Genomic DNA, 18,192 nt, shown 5'->3' with positions numbered 1-18,192 from the left:
ATCCCATGTGAGATACGAGTGACTTGTTAGGAGTAGTATCATCGATCAAAGCGAGCAAGTGACACGGCTATCTCACGTGAGCAATTTTACGGTCTCTGTTAAAAATATATCCGGATATTATTTTCTACGTAAATTTGGTATCTATCAGAGAACGATAAAATTGCTCGTCTCGTACCGTCCAACGTTAGATCAAGATCCAACGCACCAGATTTGTTTCTAACCAACAATACAATCTTCTTCTATTTATTGTTGAGATAAGACGCACAGTATGTATGATCACGAGCGGTACTGGTTCTGGTTCGTCTCTGTAAATTAAACCCCGGTAAAGTACAGGTATCCGTATAGTATCCTCGCATGTACGATCTGGTGTGCGTCGTGTTTCCACGAGGAAGCAGCAGAGCGCGGCGATGATTGGCCAGATTGGGTTAGGGAGGAGGTCGCCATCGCCGCCTGCACTAGATTAATCGCCCGCTTGGCCTGCCCCCCAGAACGTCACTCTCCGTCCCCGGCTCACCATCTCCTCCTCGCAGACGCAACAACGAGAGTGGGAGAGAGGGAGAGAGAGAGAGAGAGAGAGATCCAATCCGGTTTGCGCAACGAGTGGCATGGCATGGCATGGCGCACTTGAGCAGCGCTTGGTTGCTACCGGATGCCGATCTAGAACGTCAAACAAAACAACGCCATACGTACACATTCATGTGCCGCGCCGGTGCGTGTAGCAGTATAATATAGTAGTCTTCCTACGCTGCCCCCAGTGACAGCGTCGATGAGCTTAAAGAAAGGCATCCACTAGGAGGAGCCAGCATAAGCTGCCGCATATACAAACACGCATGTAGCCAAGGGAAGAGAGAGAGAGAGAGAAAGAAAGGGAGATCATTGAAAGCTGCACCCATCCGTTTGTTCGCCACCATTTCCATCCTCTCCATCATGAGCTCCAATTAGCACATCGATCCTCCTCCCCTTCTCTTCTCTTCTCTCCTCCTTTTCCTCATCCGTGCGCGATACTGCGTTGCCTGCTCGGTGGTAGTTTGTGGGGGGAGTGATCATCACCAAAGCCACAAAGGGGGGCGTAGAGATATATATATTCTTTGGGAAAGCGTTGGGTTAGTTTTTCTCGCTTTGGGCTTTTTATCCGGAGTTGGGTGCGTGCGGCGGGAGTGGTGGCGGTGGTAGTGGTGATGGCCGGAGAGGAGGAGGAGATGGATCGGTCGACGTCGGCCGAGGACGGGTACTGCAGCGCCGGGACGGATTCGCCGCGGGCGGAGTCCGTCGACGAGCAGGGGGGCACCGAGGAGTCGTCGCCCCCGGGAGGGCAGAAGCGGGAGCTCCTCTCGCCGTCGGCGTCGCCGTCGTCCCCGCTGCCGCCCGCCAAGCGCAGGTACGGATATATACGCCCATGGCGACGCAGTCTGCGATTGATGAAGCTCTAGTTAGAAAAGAAAGTTAGAGGATTGATTTTGATTGGTGTTTGTTTGAACAGCCGAAGGTCAGTGGAGAAGCGGGTGGTGTCCGTGCCGATCGCGGAGTGCGGCGACCGGCCGAAGGGCGCCGGGGAGGGGCCGCCGCCGTCGGACTCGTGGGCCTGGCGCAAGTACGGCCAGAAGCCCATCAAGGGCTCTCCCTACCCAAGGTAAATTTTACTATTTTGCGATTAGTTAATATTCTTTAGACTAATTAGTTCATGTGCCGATTAATCACTGTAATTAGATAACTTAAATTGTTGAAATGACATGATATTAATTTGCTTTGCTCAAGGGGGTACTACCGGTGCAGTAGCTCCAAGGGCTGCCCGGCGAGGAAGCAGGTGGAGCGCAGCCGCGCCGACCCCACCGTTCTGCTCGTCACCTACTCCTTCGAACACAATCACCCCTGGCCGCAGCCCAAGACAAGCTGCCACGCGAGCAAGTCGTCTCCTCGGCCGGCGGCGCCAAAGCCTGAGCCGGCGGCTGAAGGTCAGCAGCCCGAGCCAGCGGAGCACGAGTCTTCGGCGGAGCTGGAGGTAGCAGAGGCGGAGCCGGAGCAGGAGCCGGAGCCGGTTGTGAAGCAGGAGGAGGAGCAGAAGGTTGTGCTTGAGCCGGCGGCGGCCACAACGTTGGCGCCGGCGCCAGTCGAGGAGGAGGAGGAAAACTTCGACTTCGGATGGATCGACCAGTACCATCCGACGTGGCACCGGTCGTACGCGCCGCTGATGCCGCCGGAGGAGTGGGAGCGCGAGCTGCAAGGGGACGACGCGCTGTTTGCGGGGCTCGGCGAGCTCCCGGAGTGCGCCGTCGTGTTCGGCCGACGGCCCGAACTCGGCCTGGCGGCCACCGCGCCGTGCTCCTGATGATCGCCTATCTATTTCTTTCTCTCCCCCTTTTTACAGTTTCTTTTTTTTTTTTTGCTTTCCTTTAGTTCTCTCCATGGAGTAATTTGGATTGGAGGTAGTACATAGCTTGGATGATCAATGGGAGTGGCTCAACTGTGCAAGAGAGCCTCATAATTCTACCCTCCAAATCGCGTCGCGTGTTCGTCATCCAAGGCCGTCGTGCCGTTTCCGAAGTGGTTGGCGACGTGATTCCAACGACAAAAAAAGCAGCAAAAGGTGGGCATTTTCAGGCGTTTTCCTCGCCTCCTGTGACGGATAGACGCGCACATCGATCGCGCCCCCATCCCGCCGAGTGAGTGAGTGAGTTTGGTTGCTCCGCACGCATGCACGCACGTCCCGGGGGTGCCTGCGACTGCAAGTGGGGGCCTTCGTCCGATGCGGCATGGCATTAGCCGGGCAAGCGTTTTCGGCGTGGTGGTTGGGAGGAGAGGACGCGCGCGCACGAGGCCACATGCTGCTATGGCGCTCGGCTGCGGATGCCGCAGGCGCAGGTGCCACTGCCACGGATCCACCCCGGGGGGACGCGTGCCCCGCGCGCGGCGCCTTCCCGCCTTGCTTGCCGGCCACGGCCGGCTGGCTGCCGCCCTGTTCGCTGGGCGGGCGGAGCAAAAACCATCGGCGCAGCAAAAACCGCTCTGCTGCTATCCGGACCGGACGCGCGCGCGCGACTAGCCGGCTACATGGGACGTGTATGTAGTACGTGCGCTGCCGCTTGGAACGTCGCCGAATTGGTCCCTATCGCGGCGTGCTGCGTCGTGTTCGTGCCTTGTCCCGACGCCGTCACTGTTACGTGCTCCTTCCTACTAGAGATAGAGGAGTTTTGCTACGAGACAAGCGGATCGTTCGCTTGTTCCGGCTCGCCACCCGGATTCCAGGCGTGGAGCCGATCTGAGTGCAACTGAGATCAAGTGTAGTCGCATCCTTGCCGTCCTTTTTCTGATCCAATGGCCCCAGATAAGTGCTACAGTAAAGACAAAAAGATACCTTGTCACTACGGTGTTTCTGTTACAACTCTGGCCTTCCATCTTAGATTACGTGATGCATATATAATTACTTAAGTTGTAGTTATAATAACACCTGCATATGATCTTCATCCAACCTAGCTATTGAGTTCTGTTGTCATATCGTTTAGCTTTTTGAGGGATAAAAAAATCAAACAAAGTACTCAGAAATAAAAAATAATTTATGAATAACCTTTTATATATGTATTATTAATTATTTAAAACAAAGTAAAAAATAAAATATGATAAAAACTCTAAAGTTAACCCTAAATTTAAGTTTAAAAGTTTAAATTTTAGCCCATAAACATAAGAATAAGCAAAAATATAAGCATGTGTGAGTACGTAGCCGGATAGGGGAAGCGAACTCAGAATTCCTCGAGTGGTGTAGTGGTGTTCGGGGAGGAGATTTGTTTAATACGTTTCCAGCGGTAAGTACAAGGAGACGATGCTAGATTCGTGATGCCATCTTCTCCAACTGGTGATTAATTTAGAATCATCTTATCTCAGCGGCAGTTAAGCACTACGTATGTATATTAGATACCTCTTTAACTGCTCTAGATCATGAACACACTTTTGTCAGGAGAGATTCTCACGTTGTGCTTGAAACTCATATTTCGACTTTGCCAGTCTGAAAAGAAAAAAGAATTCCACCACATGTCATGATCGACTTGGTAGTAGGTACACAAGTTTCATCACATTTTGTCTAAGCAATTAGAACACTTGTTTATCAGTTTGTTAGCTTCGATGCTAAGAGACAAGCTATAGTGCAAGACAAATGAAGAAAAGAAAAACTAGCTTGCAGGGCTTTCCGATGTAATTACCCGTAAAATAAAATTAAAAAACTTAAAAGCTAGGACTAAAAGCCAGTAATCGTAGAAAAAGGCATGCTCAGCCAACTTTACAAACAAAAGATAGAACATATGGCTTTACTATCCTAGTTGGAGTCATTATCCACACTTGAACATTTCACAATCTGACCACATAAGAGTAGATGGCAGCAACCAAATCGGCAAGAAAAGACAAACGAGTTGTTCTCACTGACATAAGGGTGGAATCCATGGCAAACCTGGCTTTTTGGGCTTCGTTATGGCTACTTGGACTAGGCCCTGTTTGGTGAGGAGTTGTATGGAGTTTACATAACATAAGACACCCGTGGAAATTTTAGAACCAATCAGGAAGGACATGCAATCTGTAAAATAAGAGGCCTACATTACTATTACTATTATGGACAACGCTTCGATGCATATTACTTGTAGTATAATACTGTCAGTAAAACTAATCTCGTCCATTGATTTAAAAGAGTATTTTTATACTTTGATTAATATTTACTATTTTTTATCACATTATACACGGATAAAAAAAGCCTAGCAAGACCCACTTACTATCCCAGTAAAAAAGACGATATTGCCCTCTCAGAATTCTACTACACCTAAATTTGTTGGTAGTATAATTTAATCATAACCGTCCAATAAAATTAGATCAGTGGTCTGGATTAAATTATACTACAAGTAATATGCACCGGAGTCGGCCTCTACTATTATATATGTGTCTAATGGATGCAGTAAAGCAACTTAAAACAAGCGATAATGTCACAAACTCTATTGTTCAGAAAAGGTGTAAGAATGCCCCAAAATATTGCTAAGTTCCTATTGTGAACAAATGGATTGTAGAATTATATCGAATACAGTAAGCTGTAATCAATCTGACGAAAGGAGCTGTCTTGAGCTAAGACTTTTAAGAGATATATAACTGAAAGTTGGAACAATCTTACTCTCAATATGACCACAACAAAATGGAACAAATGAACCTCTTTCAATAGAAGCAACATACAGCCGCACACCTAGTCGAAAAAATCAACAAGAAATGCATCTATACTCTAATTTGAGCAACAGCCAATTCTCTTCAGTGCAGATACGTCGTCTTTCACATTAATCTTCTCCCCTTTGATTGGAGCATTCGATCCATCATCTGATGCCTCGACCGTCTTCTTGCTGACAGTTTGGTATATCTGAGTCAACACTTCTGCAAAAGCATTCTCTACATTTGTGGCGTCTAATGCAGATGTCTCCATGAAGTACAATGACTCAGCCTCCGCATATTCCTTTCCATCTTCAGTTGAAACAGCTACCAGATGGCGGAGATCAGATTTGTTGCCAACTAGCATGACAACAATACTATGGTCAGTGTGATCTCTCAGCTCTTTTAGCCAGCGTGCCACATTATCGAATGTAGCACGTCGAGTTACATCATAGACAAGCAGTGCACCTACTGCTCCTCTGTAATAGGCACTTGTAATAGCACGGTATCTGGCAACAGAAGGAAAATATTAGGCAATAATATACTTATGCACAAAAAAATATCATAAAGAAGGTGCAGCTTTTGATTTCAATAGCAAACAAGCTGAACATGATATGTAAACAGCAGAACTAAAGAATTGGCATGAATATTTGATATTAGAAAGGAACATCACGATGCCTTATTTGTTATTCCCTGGTAAAATACATTGTATGCCAGGGAGCTGTGATTGACAACAAAGAAAAGGTCAAGCTATAAGGTCATAAAAAGGGCAGGCCATCTTTTCTGTTTCTCTCTGCCAAGACCAGATCTAGGATTTAGGGCCTGTTTAGTTGACAACTAACTTTGCCACACCTAACCTTAGGCAAGCCATAATTTTGATGGAGAGTAATTTTACAATCCTTAAGAAGATATCGAGAGATACCGAAATTTTAGTGTAAAATTTGGTAGCTCGTAGTATCTAAGGCACCAAGAGGTACCAAAATTTACACTAAAGGTACCAAGAGGTGCCAAATTTTACACTAAAATTTTAGTACTTCTCGGTATATACTCAAGGACTTAAAAAATGCTCTTTGATGGATAGTATTTGGAACCTGCCACAACTCTGACTTCCATAACTCTTAGCCACCTGGTCTACACGTCATTCACTCCATTTTCTTGTCTAACTTTACTTAAGCTTAGTTTGTTATTTTATTTGCCAAAAAAAGTGTGGCAAGACAAAAGTTAGTCACCTAGTCAAGAATGTATGACATTGTTAGTTCCTATCCAATCATGCCTTTAAGCTCCAGTTTAATCACATCAACATGGTGTAACTGTACAACACACCAATCACAGGAGTGGGTAACAGAGCTCACAGTCAACGTCTCAGATCAAGGTCCTAGTAAGCAAGGTTGCTTTTGTATATTATAATAAGAATATTCAATTTATACTAATGGTTCAAATAGAAACTATATCAAAAAAAGAAGGCATTGGTAAAGCACAAGTTACACATAAGAAATAGAAAGTAGGCCCATTTTCGGTGAAAGCTTTATAACGTTGTTTTTAAAATTACCGAGCAATTCTAGTTCACCTCACCTAAGTCTGCGTAGTTTTGAATGGTATGATGGTCTCCAATAGGCCATACATAGATTTAGTTTTTTAGATGTCAATTTATAATAGCGGGCGAGGTGTTCTCTAAATATAAAATCATATGGGCTTATTTCTGAAAGAACTCTTATCCATGATTCAGTGAGACCTACAATGAATCAAAAACTTATATATAGTACGAACAGCAAAGCTGCAAACACTGTTCGGTTAGGATTATTTCATCTCCATTTATACTACCCCTCCAAAGCTTCAAAGCAGGGGCCGACTCCAATGCATTTTACTGACAGTAGAATTTAATCCACACCGTTGATTTACTTTTATCGGATGACTATGATTAAATTATAGTACCAACAATATTAGGTGTAGTAGAAATTTAAAGGGGTAATATCGTTCTTTTTATTGTGATCTTTATTGCCAATAAACAAAATTACAAAATACTGCTAATCAATTAATTAACAAAGTACAAAAATACACTTTTAATCAATAACTAAGATTAGTTCTACTAGTAGTATAATACTGCCGGTAAAATATACCTGAGAGTTGCCCTCCAAAGCAATATCAATGAAACTGTCTGGCATTGCAATTTGCAAAGCAGCTAGCTTGTTACAGGACATTAGTATACACTACATAAGCTGTCAAAAAGTATTCGTGCACTCTACATGACGATGAAATGTAGTGACCACAATGGCACTTTACTCTTGAGATCCATATAAAGAGAAGCCATCAACTGCTCAACAGCCATTTTGCCCACTGGATCGCACTAATTAATGTCTCCTAACACCTGTGAAACACCTGCCGCCCAATTATCACTGCAGCTAAACTAGCGCCACTCCTTTTTTGACACATGGTATTTCCTCTGCTTTCTCTATGAGCTTCAAATGAAAGAGGGCACAACAACCGCTTTCGCTAGAACGCAAAAATGATTTTTGGCGTGGTTTCACTCTCGAACAATTAATCTCGAATGAAACAGACACGGACGTTTGAACAGCCAAACCGCATGTGAGCTCGCAATCTATCCTCCAGGAGAACAACCAAGTAAACCAGCCAGATGTGAATTGCCATTCACAAACTGTCAGTTCCCCATGCCAAATTCGTCCAGCAACTAACAAGGTCAAAAATTTGCAACAGTAATGCTCTAATATCATCATCCTCATTCATCGAACTAGTTTAATCAAGAAAAATCGACAACCAAAGTTCGCACTCTAACTTCCAAGAGAACAATCAGGTGAGCAAATCTACAGAACACACTCGACATACTAACCCGCCAGAAGCGGTTAGAGTAGAGTAGAAGAGGAAAGGGGGGTGGGCGTACCTCTCTTGGCCGGCGGTGTCCCAAATCTGGGCCTTGACGACCTTGCCGTCGACCTGGATGCTGCGGGTGGCGAACTCGACCCCGATGGTGGACTTGGACTCGAGGCAGAACTCGTTCTTGGTGAACCGCGAGAGCAGGTTGGACTTGCCCACGCCGGAGTCGCCAATGAGCACCGTCTTGAACAGGTAGTCGTAGTCGTCCTCCGCCCTGTAGCCGCCGCCTCCGCCCGCCGCCATTCTCACCCCCCTAGCCCCTCTGCTGGCCGCCCTTCTCTTCCAAGCTAACTAGTGGCGTTCGGCTTTGGATCTCGCGGGCTTTGGGGGGCTGGAACTTGGGAGGACGGAGCAGTTGTGGGCACGGACATGTGACAGGCTGACAGCCGAGCTGGGCTCGCTCATTGCGCGGTGGGGTTTTATTGCAGTCTGATTGTCTCAACTCACATGAATTAATACATCGTACAAAAATATAAATATTTTAAAGTTATTTAGTAGTTATAAAAATGTTATAGTACCTCTTAATAAATGAGAAATAGATGGATGAAAAATGAGAAATAGATGGATGAAAAGATAGATAAGGATAAAATAAAAATTAAATGAGAAGGTATTAATAGGATAAGTTCTATTGTGGATAAGACTATAAATATTTATATTTTGGTAGAAGATTCAAATCTTAAAAATAATTATATTTTAGAATGGATGAATTACCTCGGGTACGTTCTTTTGTTAAATTTTCATTAACTTTTTTACGCACACGTTTTTCAAATAGTTAAATAATATAATTTTTTAAAAATATATATATACATAATTCTATCATCTCATATTTTTAAAATAAAATTTTAACTTGGTAACACTCAGCTCTATCATTTATACTATTGAATGTTGAATAACTATAAAAAAAATTCATCTTTGATTTCCGTCTTTCTAAACAACATAGCCTTGGCAGTAGCATGGTTTGTTGCTCTTCGTACTACTACTACTCCCAGTAAGCAAACGGGTCGTCTTTTGTTTTTTCTTAAAGGCAAATGACATATTTATAAACAAAAAATAATTTACGATAAATCGTCTTTTTTTAAAAGGCAAATAATATATTTACAAATAAAAAATAATTTACGAATAAAACTTTTATATGCATGTACACAGTCATCTAACAACCAAAGATGGAAAATAAACTACCTAAAAAACTTTAAAATCAACTTTAAATTTAAATTTAAAATTTTATCTTATAAACGTAACCAAAAGCACGAAGATAGCGAAACTCTTCTCCTTTTGCCTTGTGGTGGCTGTGGACTGTGGTACTTGTTACGGCAACACAAAAGCAAATCGGAAAGTGCCCTTTTGCTCGTTTTTAGCAGATTTGAGTCGCTTGTCCCTCTAGTCTGATGGGCTAGTGAGCTCGTGAGGTCCAAGGTGCTGGCACGGTAAAGCATGTGTCGTCTGAGGCACGTGCGAGGATGTTCACTTCATCATCAGTTCATTTCGTGACATGCCTTGAGGCCAAAACCCTGTGAGTTTTGCGGCGTGAAGAGCGTTTGTTGATATTCGGACGACTGAAAGCTTGAGAAGCGAAGCGAAGGGTAGTGAACGACATCCCGCTCAGAGTCGTCAGGTTTGATGGTCGTTTGCGTTGCAGCACATAATGTGCATTCATGTAGCATGTCTGAGCCCATAGCGCAAAGTATTGGAATTTGGAAATAATAAAATATTAAGAGTCTAACTTATAAAATATATGCATTTAAACTTTAGTCCGATCTTAATTATTTTAAAAGAGAATTAACTCTTTAAGAAAATAATATTTTTCTAACCATTTGAGCAAAAATGCAAGAGAACTAGAGAAACACATACATGCTCGGTCGACGGCTTTGGACATATGCGTGAATGCTCTACCAAAATAGATTTCTCATGTTCATCCTGATTTCTCTATAGTTACAAGTTGTCATCTCCACATAATAAACATGAAAAAACAATGACATCTACGCTTTGCACTAGGAGAGGACACATAAGGTTTTAGGAAGCGCTACACATGACTATTTATTATCCGTCCATCATGATGTGTTTTACTTCTATGGCTATGGTGTGCCTCATCAACATGTGCCGTTGTGTAACGCTCGCGAGGCCGTTGCTACGACCACCCTGATCAATACTGTTGGTACATTTCAATCATATTTCGTAGTTTCGATGTATTCATGGGCAATGTTTTCTTAGGTATATTTACATCGTATCATATAAGATAGTTTTGTTAGCTCACTTATACACCATCATTTATTATTTACATAATAAACTTAATTTACATATACTTGTATTTTCAACACGAAGCATGGAGACGGGTGATCCGCCATTGCCGGTTAGATGTGTTGGGTGGCTGGACGCACCTACCGCTATCATAATGCCATCAGCAAGACCGTCTCTACCCTATGGGCGACGGGGGCGATAGCCTAGGGCCCATGCCAAAAGGGGGCCAATATCCCATCTCTTGAAAAACATTAGTTCAACACCATCAGTCAATAAGTACCCCTATTGTATTTGTGAATCACGATTCAGGTGAGGTACGGAGACGCCTCATTATATTCGTTTTGTATCGCATCGTTTTAGGTGTCATACGACCATCATCGCGAATATGTAACCGGTCGCTTGGTGCACCACAACATCGATTCAGGTGCAACCATGAGAATGAGAGTCTGCAACTTGCGACTGTGCAAGTGTCCCACGGTGAAGGACGACGATAACGAGTTGTCGTGCTGTCGTGCTTTGTCAGATGACCGACACAAGAACTTTTTCCCTGTTGACTATTTGATGTTCAATTACTGATTTGCACTTATTAGATGCTTATATAGCTATAATATATTATAAGTAAAAGAATAGTCGTAGGGCCTACAATATCAAGTTTGCCAAAGGCCCTTTAAAACATAGAGCTGGTCATCAACACCCTAGTACTACAGTACCCAGCGGTACGTGTTGGGCTGTTGGCATGTATGGTTCTGTAACTTCTGTTGGCCTGACGGGTTCTTTTATGGGTTAATTTGATCTATACCACTACAAATTTGTTGTATTAGAAAAATATCATTACTATTCGGGATATCGGTTATATGCCAATGTAATTTCATAAAATTATATCTATGCCATCACCATCAGTTTATCCATCTTCCTATAGACCAAAATACCCCTAAACGTGGGACTCACATGTCAGTTCCATCTTCTTCCTCCGTCCCCTCTCCCCTCTTTGCTGGTTTCTCGAATCGAAGGAACCGGCTAGGGTTTTGGGGGTGCGCGATGGTCGTGGCGGAGGCAGCAGTGGAGGTAGAGTCGGCGGGCGAGCGCCCCGACGGTAAGGGATGGGTTCACGGAGCTGGAGCGGTAGCAGCAGCTGCTGCCGGTGACGTGCACGCGGCTGTACCAGCAGCCCACGGAGCACTTCGGCTCGCTGGAGCGCCAACTCGCGGCGCGCTCCGAGATGCTCCGCGCGAAGAGTCGCTTTCTCGACGTGCGCACCTCCCGCAGGCTCGAGGCGCTCCACCGCTGGGAGGGCACCATCGACGCTCCGTCTCGCTCGAGCTCTAGCACGGCGAGGACGACCAGCTGCAACTCGGTGGGGTTCTTCACCTTCGTTGTGGCAAGCGCAAGGAGGTAGACATGCTCCTCACTGAGCTGCTCAATGCGTTCAAGTGTTGCATTGATCGGCAAGGAAATGATCGACGTCCATCGGCTGCTTGCCATGGATGCGGCTGCGGACGAACAAATATACATGGCGAGTGATGCCGCCGGAGAAGAAGTAGAGGAGAAGAAAAAAAAGAACGGAAAAGGAGAGTAGGATGGAAAAACTGACGGCAATGGCATGGATTTAATTTTATAAAATTGCAGTGGCATATAGCCGATATCACGAATAGTAATGGTATTTTTTTAATATCACAAATTTGTAGTGGCATGGATCAAATTAACCCTTCTTTTATTTGTAGCAGTTCCAAGCTGAAAAGGATAATACGTGTGCGCCCGGTACTCTTGTCAGGTATTTTTTATTTTTTTGTTTTATGTGTATAAAGTTTATACATATAAATTTATATGTATACAGATTTCTATATATTAAATTTATATTTATAATTTTGTGTGTATATATAATATTTGTATCTATTTAGATTTTCATAACTCTTGCCATGTATTTTTCTATTTTTTATGTTATGTGTATAAATTTTGTATATATAAATATATATGTATAAAGATTTCTATATACTATCAAATTTATATCTATAATGTTGTTTTGTGTATATGTAATATTTGTATCTATTTAGATTTTAATATAGAGAGTTTATATGCCTAAAGAATATATACACACACGTATATGTAAACCGATCACGCACCAGCGCTGCGCGTGCATGTAGTAGACCTGCCCGTGATATCTCTAAGAAAATACTAATACTTTAATTTTTAGACCTTTATACTAGTTCCATCATAAAAAAAATATTAGACATACAAATTACACTATCCTCCAAGTGGAGAAACCCAAATACAAAAAACCCAAAATTGTATTGAGAATATATATTTCTACTCTAAATGTAGGATATGATAGAGCAGATTTTAGGTATATGTGAATGTTAGGAATAGACTTAAGAATCTGTTGAAGATATGTTTTCTAACATAATTCCTAAAATTTAGTTTTATGGGTCAATTTTCGACATCTTATGACGAAGATAGCAGAGGTTAAAAGGTCTCATCTCAGCATATAAAAAAGTCAAGATAATGGGAGAGTAACTATATCATGTAATATTTACACATTGCCATGTAGTTAATTAGCTACAAAGGCAAGGGGAATGATAAATTACAACAATGGTACATATAAACAATGTATTTTTCTACCAAAAAAGGCTGTTGGTCCCAGTGCTATTCTTCCGCGCACGAGCCAATGCTGACCAAAATTGAGCTCTCTACTCTTCAATAAAAGAAGGCATTAGAGAATTCGTAATAGGAGGTAAAGTATTATCCAGTATAACAAAACTATTTCTGCACAGTTTTGATGCAGATGCAGCTATTTGGACTTTTTTCTCCTCTTCTTGTTTTTTTTTTTTTGCTAGGAGATTGCCTGCTGCTTGTGTAAATGTGTCTTCTTAATCAATGATATGCTTCGTGTCATGCTCATGAATAACATAACCTCCCAGAGCCGTGGAAGCACACAAATGGTCAGAAAAACAGTGTCATGTGATACCGAGGCAGTGGTAGTAACTAGTCACCTGTGCAGAGGTATAGATAAGTACTTTCCAGAACATGAGAATTCGTCAATGGTCCGCTCTCTGGGGAAAATTGTATGGTGTCAAGCCAATTGCCGACGATAAGAAATATTGAGAGAATGGACAGACAGTTCATCATATTTTGTTACCAGCCTGGTAATATCAGCCTGAATTGCCTAGGTTTTCCATATCATCTTCATCGAGTATGACATATTTTGAAGCACCGCTATAAGTTTGGGAATTGTTATCACAATTCTTACTACGAGGGCCTTTCTTGAACCTATGGTACCTTCATATATCATGGGAGAAGAGTAAGAAAATATTGTCCACTCAACAGAGAACAAAAGAAAATCAAATTATTTTTCTAGTTACGCAGAAATGAATATGCCTAATACTTTCTAATGAGTTCATTATATTCTCTTGGCCTCGAAGACAAAGAGCTGTTATGCCAAAACAAACATTGTGAAATAATGCAATAGATTGTAATAAAGGTTCAAATAGATAAAGTGGAAAAAGAAAACCACCAAACGTTATTAAAATGTGGTAAAGGTGGAGTTAATTTAATGATTAGAGAACTTCAACTTACTTGTATAAGTTGAATAGACTGACACCAAATATTATTATTGCCAGCCCAAGCCCCTTTAACCAGGTAAATGGATCGTTGAAGAAAAGCACAGCAACCTGTCAGAATTATTTGTTACAAGTTACAACTCACACTCATATGCATGAACATAAATGAATTTATATAAATAAATACATAAGGTGAAATCAGGTTTTAGTTATACCAAAATAGTAACAGCTTCCTTCACAATCCCAGCTACGGTCACTGTTACAGCACTTGTTACAGAAATCAGAACATATTCAGTCAAAACCTGCAAGTGAAAAGGTCCCATCATCTACTTTTACTGACATATCACAAAATATGACAACTCACAAAAATAACAATCAGCAAGAATGTCTAATAAAAATTGTCAGTGTATTGCCTGACTGAAGAAAGAAAAGAGTCATCGCAGTTGATATCGATGCATGGGAAAATCTATTGTTAGCAAACTAATACTGACAAGTGGGTACATGATCCATACCATGAAAAAGGCCAAAGCACCACCAAGAAGCATCAATAAGCTGCTCTTTATTATGTGAGTTGAATTGTCAAAAAAGTTACTTGCCCTGACGTCGTGCCATGGATCCATCACAATAGAAAGAATTGCAGTTGTTATTGCCATAACCGGGGTAACATAACTCATTAAAGTGAAGGGATTTCTTAATCCTGTGAAACCAAAAAAAGCTGTTATACAGTGGCTCATAGTCTAAAAACCATGTATCTCCATGCATATATTTTCTTTGCCAAAAAAGTATATCCATGTGTATATTTTATGAATATAAATATATAATACTATAGCCACCTTATAGTTCATATAACCTTTTTAAGGATTGTAATTCATGCAACTGTTGAAGTTTGATGCAATAAAAAATTTCCATGTATCTAGATTCAGATATATTGTATACTTATATGTATCTGACCATCTATGAAGCATGTGGTTGCTTTTTCAGGCATGAGATGCTAACACAAAACAAATAGGATTAATAGAACTCCTCTCAATGGGCAAAAGGCTATGATAAAATGCATACCATATTCCTCTTTCTTCAGAAGATTTCATAGACACGTAAGGGAAAAGCAAAAAAGTTCAGTCAGTACATCAATCCAAATTAAAATAAAACATGCTTGTACGAAATCACGAGGGCAGAGAACCATGCCCAACTGTCAACCTTGAATCATAAAAGTAGTAAGAAATCTATGGGAGTACAAAGTAATAAACCTGGAGGAGAATCTGTGTCATGCACCAGCGGAAACCAGACATAACAGCGGCAAGCATAATAAATATAAATCCCCAAAGACTGAATTCGGTCTCTTTAGCAACTGTCCAAAAAAAATTGCCATAGTTAGCACATGGACCGTAAGATAAGTTGTAATAGCCATGTCAGTACACAGCAGTATCTAGTCACAATACAACATCAAGTGCAAAAATGAAAAATTTACACCACAAACCATTTAATAAAGCAATGTACTATTTGAAAGGTCATTTTGTTACTGCTCTCTAGGAAACCACACAATTGAATTGCTTCAAATGAAACGAAATAATTTCTTGATGAACTCAGTACCTGTTAGTAGAACTCCAAAGGAAACGATCAACATGATCCCAAGAAGGTTAAAGCTGGGCTTCTCTAGCCTTCCAAAGGAAGATGAAAAGTTTAGTTCTATAACATGAAAATGATTTAACGCATAACAGAAACTGACAAGCACATAACACTATATATCCAAGAAAAATGTGTGCAATGCTGCCACTTGTCAAAAAGACAAAGTAACAAGAAAAAAATTACTTGTGTGGAAGTGAATGAAATGATAAAGAATACATCCATAAGAACTTATGGGCCACAACAGAACCAGTACTTGCAGCTTCAAGCAAGATACTGCTCAAGGTTAGCAAAAAGAAGAAAAAAAGGAGAATATTTCTAAAAAAACGCATTATCTAATTATATATATAGAACTTTCAAATATTTTAAACACTCGAGAATTCTCAAGGAAGAGAAATCAGAGAAAGAGGTTCAATTTAAGGTTACATGGGAATAAACTGTTGAAAGGAAATCAACAACATAGCTTACCTAAACAGAAAAGCAAACAGAAGAATGAAAATTGGAGCAGCAGATTTACACTGCACAATAATTAGAAAAAAGTGAATTAGAATTCCATCTCAATACGAAGAAACAAACATAGGACACAATGATTCATGTAGAGTGAAGTATACCATTGTAGCAAATGTCACAGTGATGAAAACAAGTGAAATGTTGCTCAAATTTATGTCAAGTGCAGTAGCCAAAGCTGTTGGAACAACTGCAAAAAATATATAAATTATACAATATATCATATTTAAGCAACGTTATTCAAACAATTATGGACTTCAAAATATAAAAACCAAATAACAGTATTCTGATATATTTGTAATTAGTATAAAACTCTGGTTTATCGTAATCCTTGTTAATTAACTCGTTCTGTTCTATTCGAGCATTGATTAGTGCACATATCAGGTAACAAATGTTATGTTGCCCAACATTACTAAGCATTACAGGTAGACTCCATATTGTGAGCCTGTATGGAGCACTAGCCTTTTTTATTCATTTGAGACACTAGGTCAAATTTCATTTGAATAGGCGGTATAATATGACAAGTAAATTTAGCATGTCAATTGTTCACTTGCTCTGTCATAATAGCCATCAGCTGTTTCCAGCTGCAAAAGCCAATATTGTGCATGCAGAACGATCTTACACCTGATCTCATGACAGCCTAACTCTTTAGGATACTCTTCTTTGTGGGAAAGACCCTAATCTGATTTAGCATGTCAGAGAGCATGCTTCTATACTTCTTTGACAAGTAAATTTAGCATGTCAATTATACTAGAGTTAGCAAAAATAGCAGTCCAAAACTAGCATTCTATTTATCTATTTCCCAGAATACCCTAATCTGATTTTGCTAATTGTGGGAAAGACCCAAAATCTGATTTTACTAATTTAAAGCGAGGCTACACAATTCCCGTCTCATTTGTCTGATTAAAAGTATAGAAGCATCGAGCAACATAACCCTGCAAACAACACTTCAGTCACCTCGCAGAAAGTAATCTCTCCATGTCATTGCACTAGTCCCTCCCTCCAGGCCCCGGTGCTGGAACCAAACTATGGCCTTCGATGCCACAGCCTGCATTGTGAAATGCACTGTGTTCATCAGGAATGGCGCTGGGAACTTCCACATGTGCTTCCCCAGCATCTCCTTGTTATACCTAAACACACGCTCACAAGCACAAATAGAACGCTAGCATCAAATATTTGCCCAAGCACAGCTCCCATAAGCATAAACACCCCAAGAAAAGAAGGAAAAAAACGTGTTACTCACAGCGTCAAGCAGGTGCTCAGCGTGTACCAACTCGCTATCAGCGCAATAACCTTCGCGATCAACCACGGTGAAATCGGGAGATCGTCAGATCTCGCTGCTTCTCCCGCCTCAATATCCATCGGCAAGTGGCTGCTGCCGCCGCCATCACCACCATCGGAGGGCAGGAGCGGAAGCTCGAACTCCTCAGAGTCATCGTCGCTGGCCGCTGGCGCAGGGGAGGCGCCCCCAAGGGGGGCATTGGGCATCGCGGAGGGGTCCTTGCACCACCGCGAGAACGACGGCTCCCTGCGGATCCCACCCTGTTTCCTCTGCCCTCTACCCCCCTCCTCCTGCGGCTTCCCGGCGCCCTCCGGGAGCTCCACGGCTACCGCCGGCGCGTCCTCCTCCTTCGGGGCGGGGTGGCCATTCTCGACGACGCAGTCCCCCATAAAAGCTGACGCCGCTACGGGGAGCCCACCTCTACAGCAATTCGGATCTAAGAGATGCGTGGACGGATCTCATCGGCGACAGCAGCAACAGGCCACGCGGGCGGCGGCGGCGGCGGCCGACGAGAAGAGGAAGAGGGGGTGGTTTGCTTGCAGCGAGCCTGCTGGATTCCGGTAGCAAGTCAAAATCGGAGCACCTCGTCACGACGACTTCCCGAGCGGTTAGCTTGCAGCTTCCCGGCTGGTAGCTTGGCACTGGTAGTTTTCCCTGCGGGAGAGGAGGACGCTGTTTTTTTTTCCCCAACCGTAGTTGAGGATAAATTTGTGCAGATTTGTGCAGTTGCGCGGCCCAGGAGATTGCACCGGCCCGTTCGTCGTTGTCGGTCCAAATAGGCTGGCAATTTGGTACGACCTTTCCTGCTGGTCTTCTACGCAGAGTCCACGTTTGCGACTAGTTTAGACTTGATACTCATCATCATCATCTTAGAAACTCATCATCATCCTCTCTGAAAAGTTGTTGTTGTTCTCAAAAAAAAAGTTGTTGTTGGTG

General features: G+C 42.4%; 3 protein-coding genes across 3 annotated transcripts; 1 reads left to right on the top strand and 2 right to left on the bottom strand.

Moving 5' to 3' along the window:
* The first annotated feature begins 548 nt into the window (after positions 1 to 548).
* LOC102716734 (probable WRKY transcription factor 65) lies at positions 549 to 2,496 on the top strand. The gene is made up of 3 exons (XM_015832621.2): positions 549 to 1,378; positions 1,481 to 1,630; positions 1,756 to 2,496. Exons 1-3 carry the CDS (start codon positions 1,179 to 1,181, stop codon positions 2,324 to 2,326), a joined length of 921 nt encoding a protein of 306 aa, XP_015688107.2. The 5' UTR covers positions 549 to 1,178; the 3' UTR covers positions 2,327 to 2,496.
* Positions 2,497 to 5,037: 2,541 nt separating this feature from the next.
* Positions 5,038 to 8,427, bottom strand: LOC102716456 (ras-related protein RIC2-like). Its single transcript, XM_006644646.2, has 2 exons — positions 8,063 to 8,427; positions 5,038 to 5,675 (listed from the first exon to the last, which is right to left on the bottom strand). Exons 1-2 carry the CDS (start codon positions 8,296 to 8,298, stop codon positions 5,246 to 5,248), a joined length of 666 nt encoding a protein of 221 aa, XP_006644709.1. The 5' UTR covers positions 8,299 to 8,427; the 3' UTR covers positions 5,038 to 5,245.
* Positions 8,428 to 12,787: 4,360 nt separating this feature from the next.
* On the bottom strand, positions 12,788 to 17,929 carry LOC102716172 (probable sugar phosphate/phosphate translocator At1g06470). The gene is made up of 12 exons (XM_006644645.3): positions 17,218 to 17,929; positions 16,932 to 17,104; positions 16,079 to 16,164; positions 15,936 to 15,985; positions 15,435 to 15,502; positions 15,092 to 15,192; positions 14,904 to 14,916; positions 14,357 to 14,541; positions 14,060 to 14,146; positions 13,861 to 13,955; positions 13,424 to 13,563; positions 12,788 to 13,337 (listed from the first exon to the last, which is right to left on the bottom strand). The coding sequence occupies exons 1-11, from the start codon at positions 17,643 to 17,645 to the stop codon at positions 13,437 to 13,439; spliced, it is 1,413 nt and encodes a 470-aa protein (XP_006644708.2). The 5' UTR covers positions 17,646 to 17,929; the 3' UTR covers positions 12,788 to 13,337; positions 13,424 to 13,436.
* Between the last annotated feature and the right edge of the window lie 263 nt (positions 17,930 to 18,192).

Source organism: Oryza brachyantha, chromosome 1 (genome assembly GCF_000231095.2).
Source record: "Oryza brachyantha chromosome 1, ObraRS2, whole genome shotgun sequence".
Taxonomy (NCBI): domain Eukaryota; kingdom Viridiplantae; phylum Streptophyta; class Magnoliopsida; order Poales; family Poaceae; genus Oryza; species Oryza brachyantha.
The sequence above is the reverse complement of the archived record's forward strand: the minus strand, read 5'-3'. Positions and strand labels throughout refer to the sequence as shown.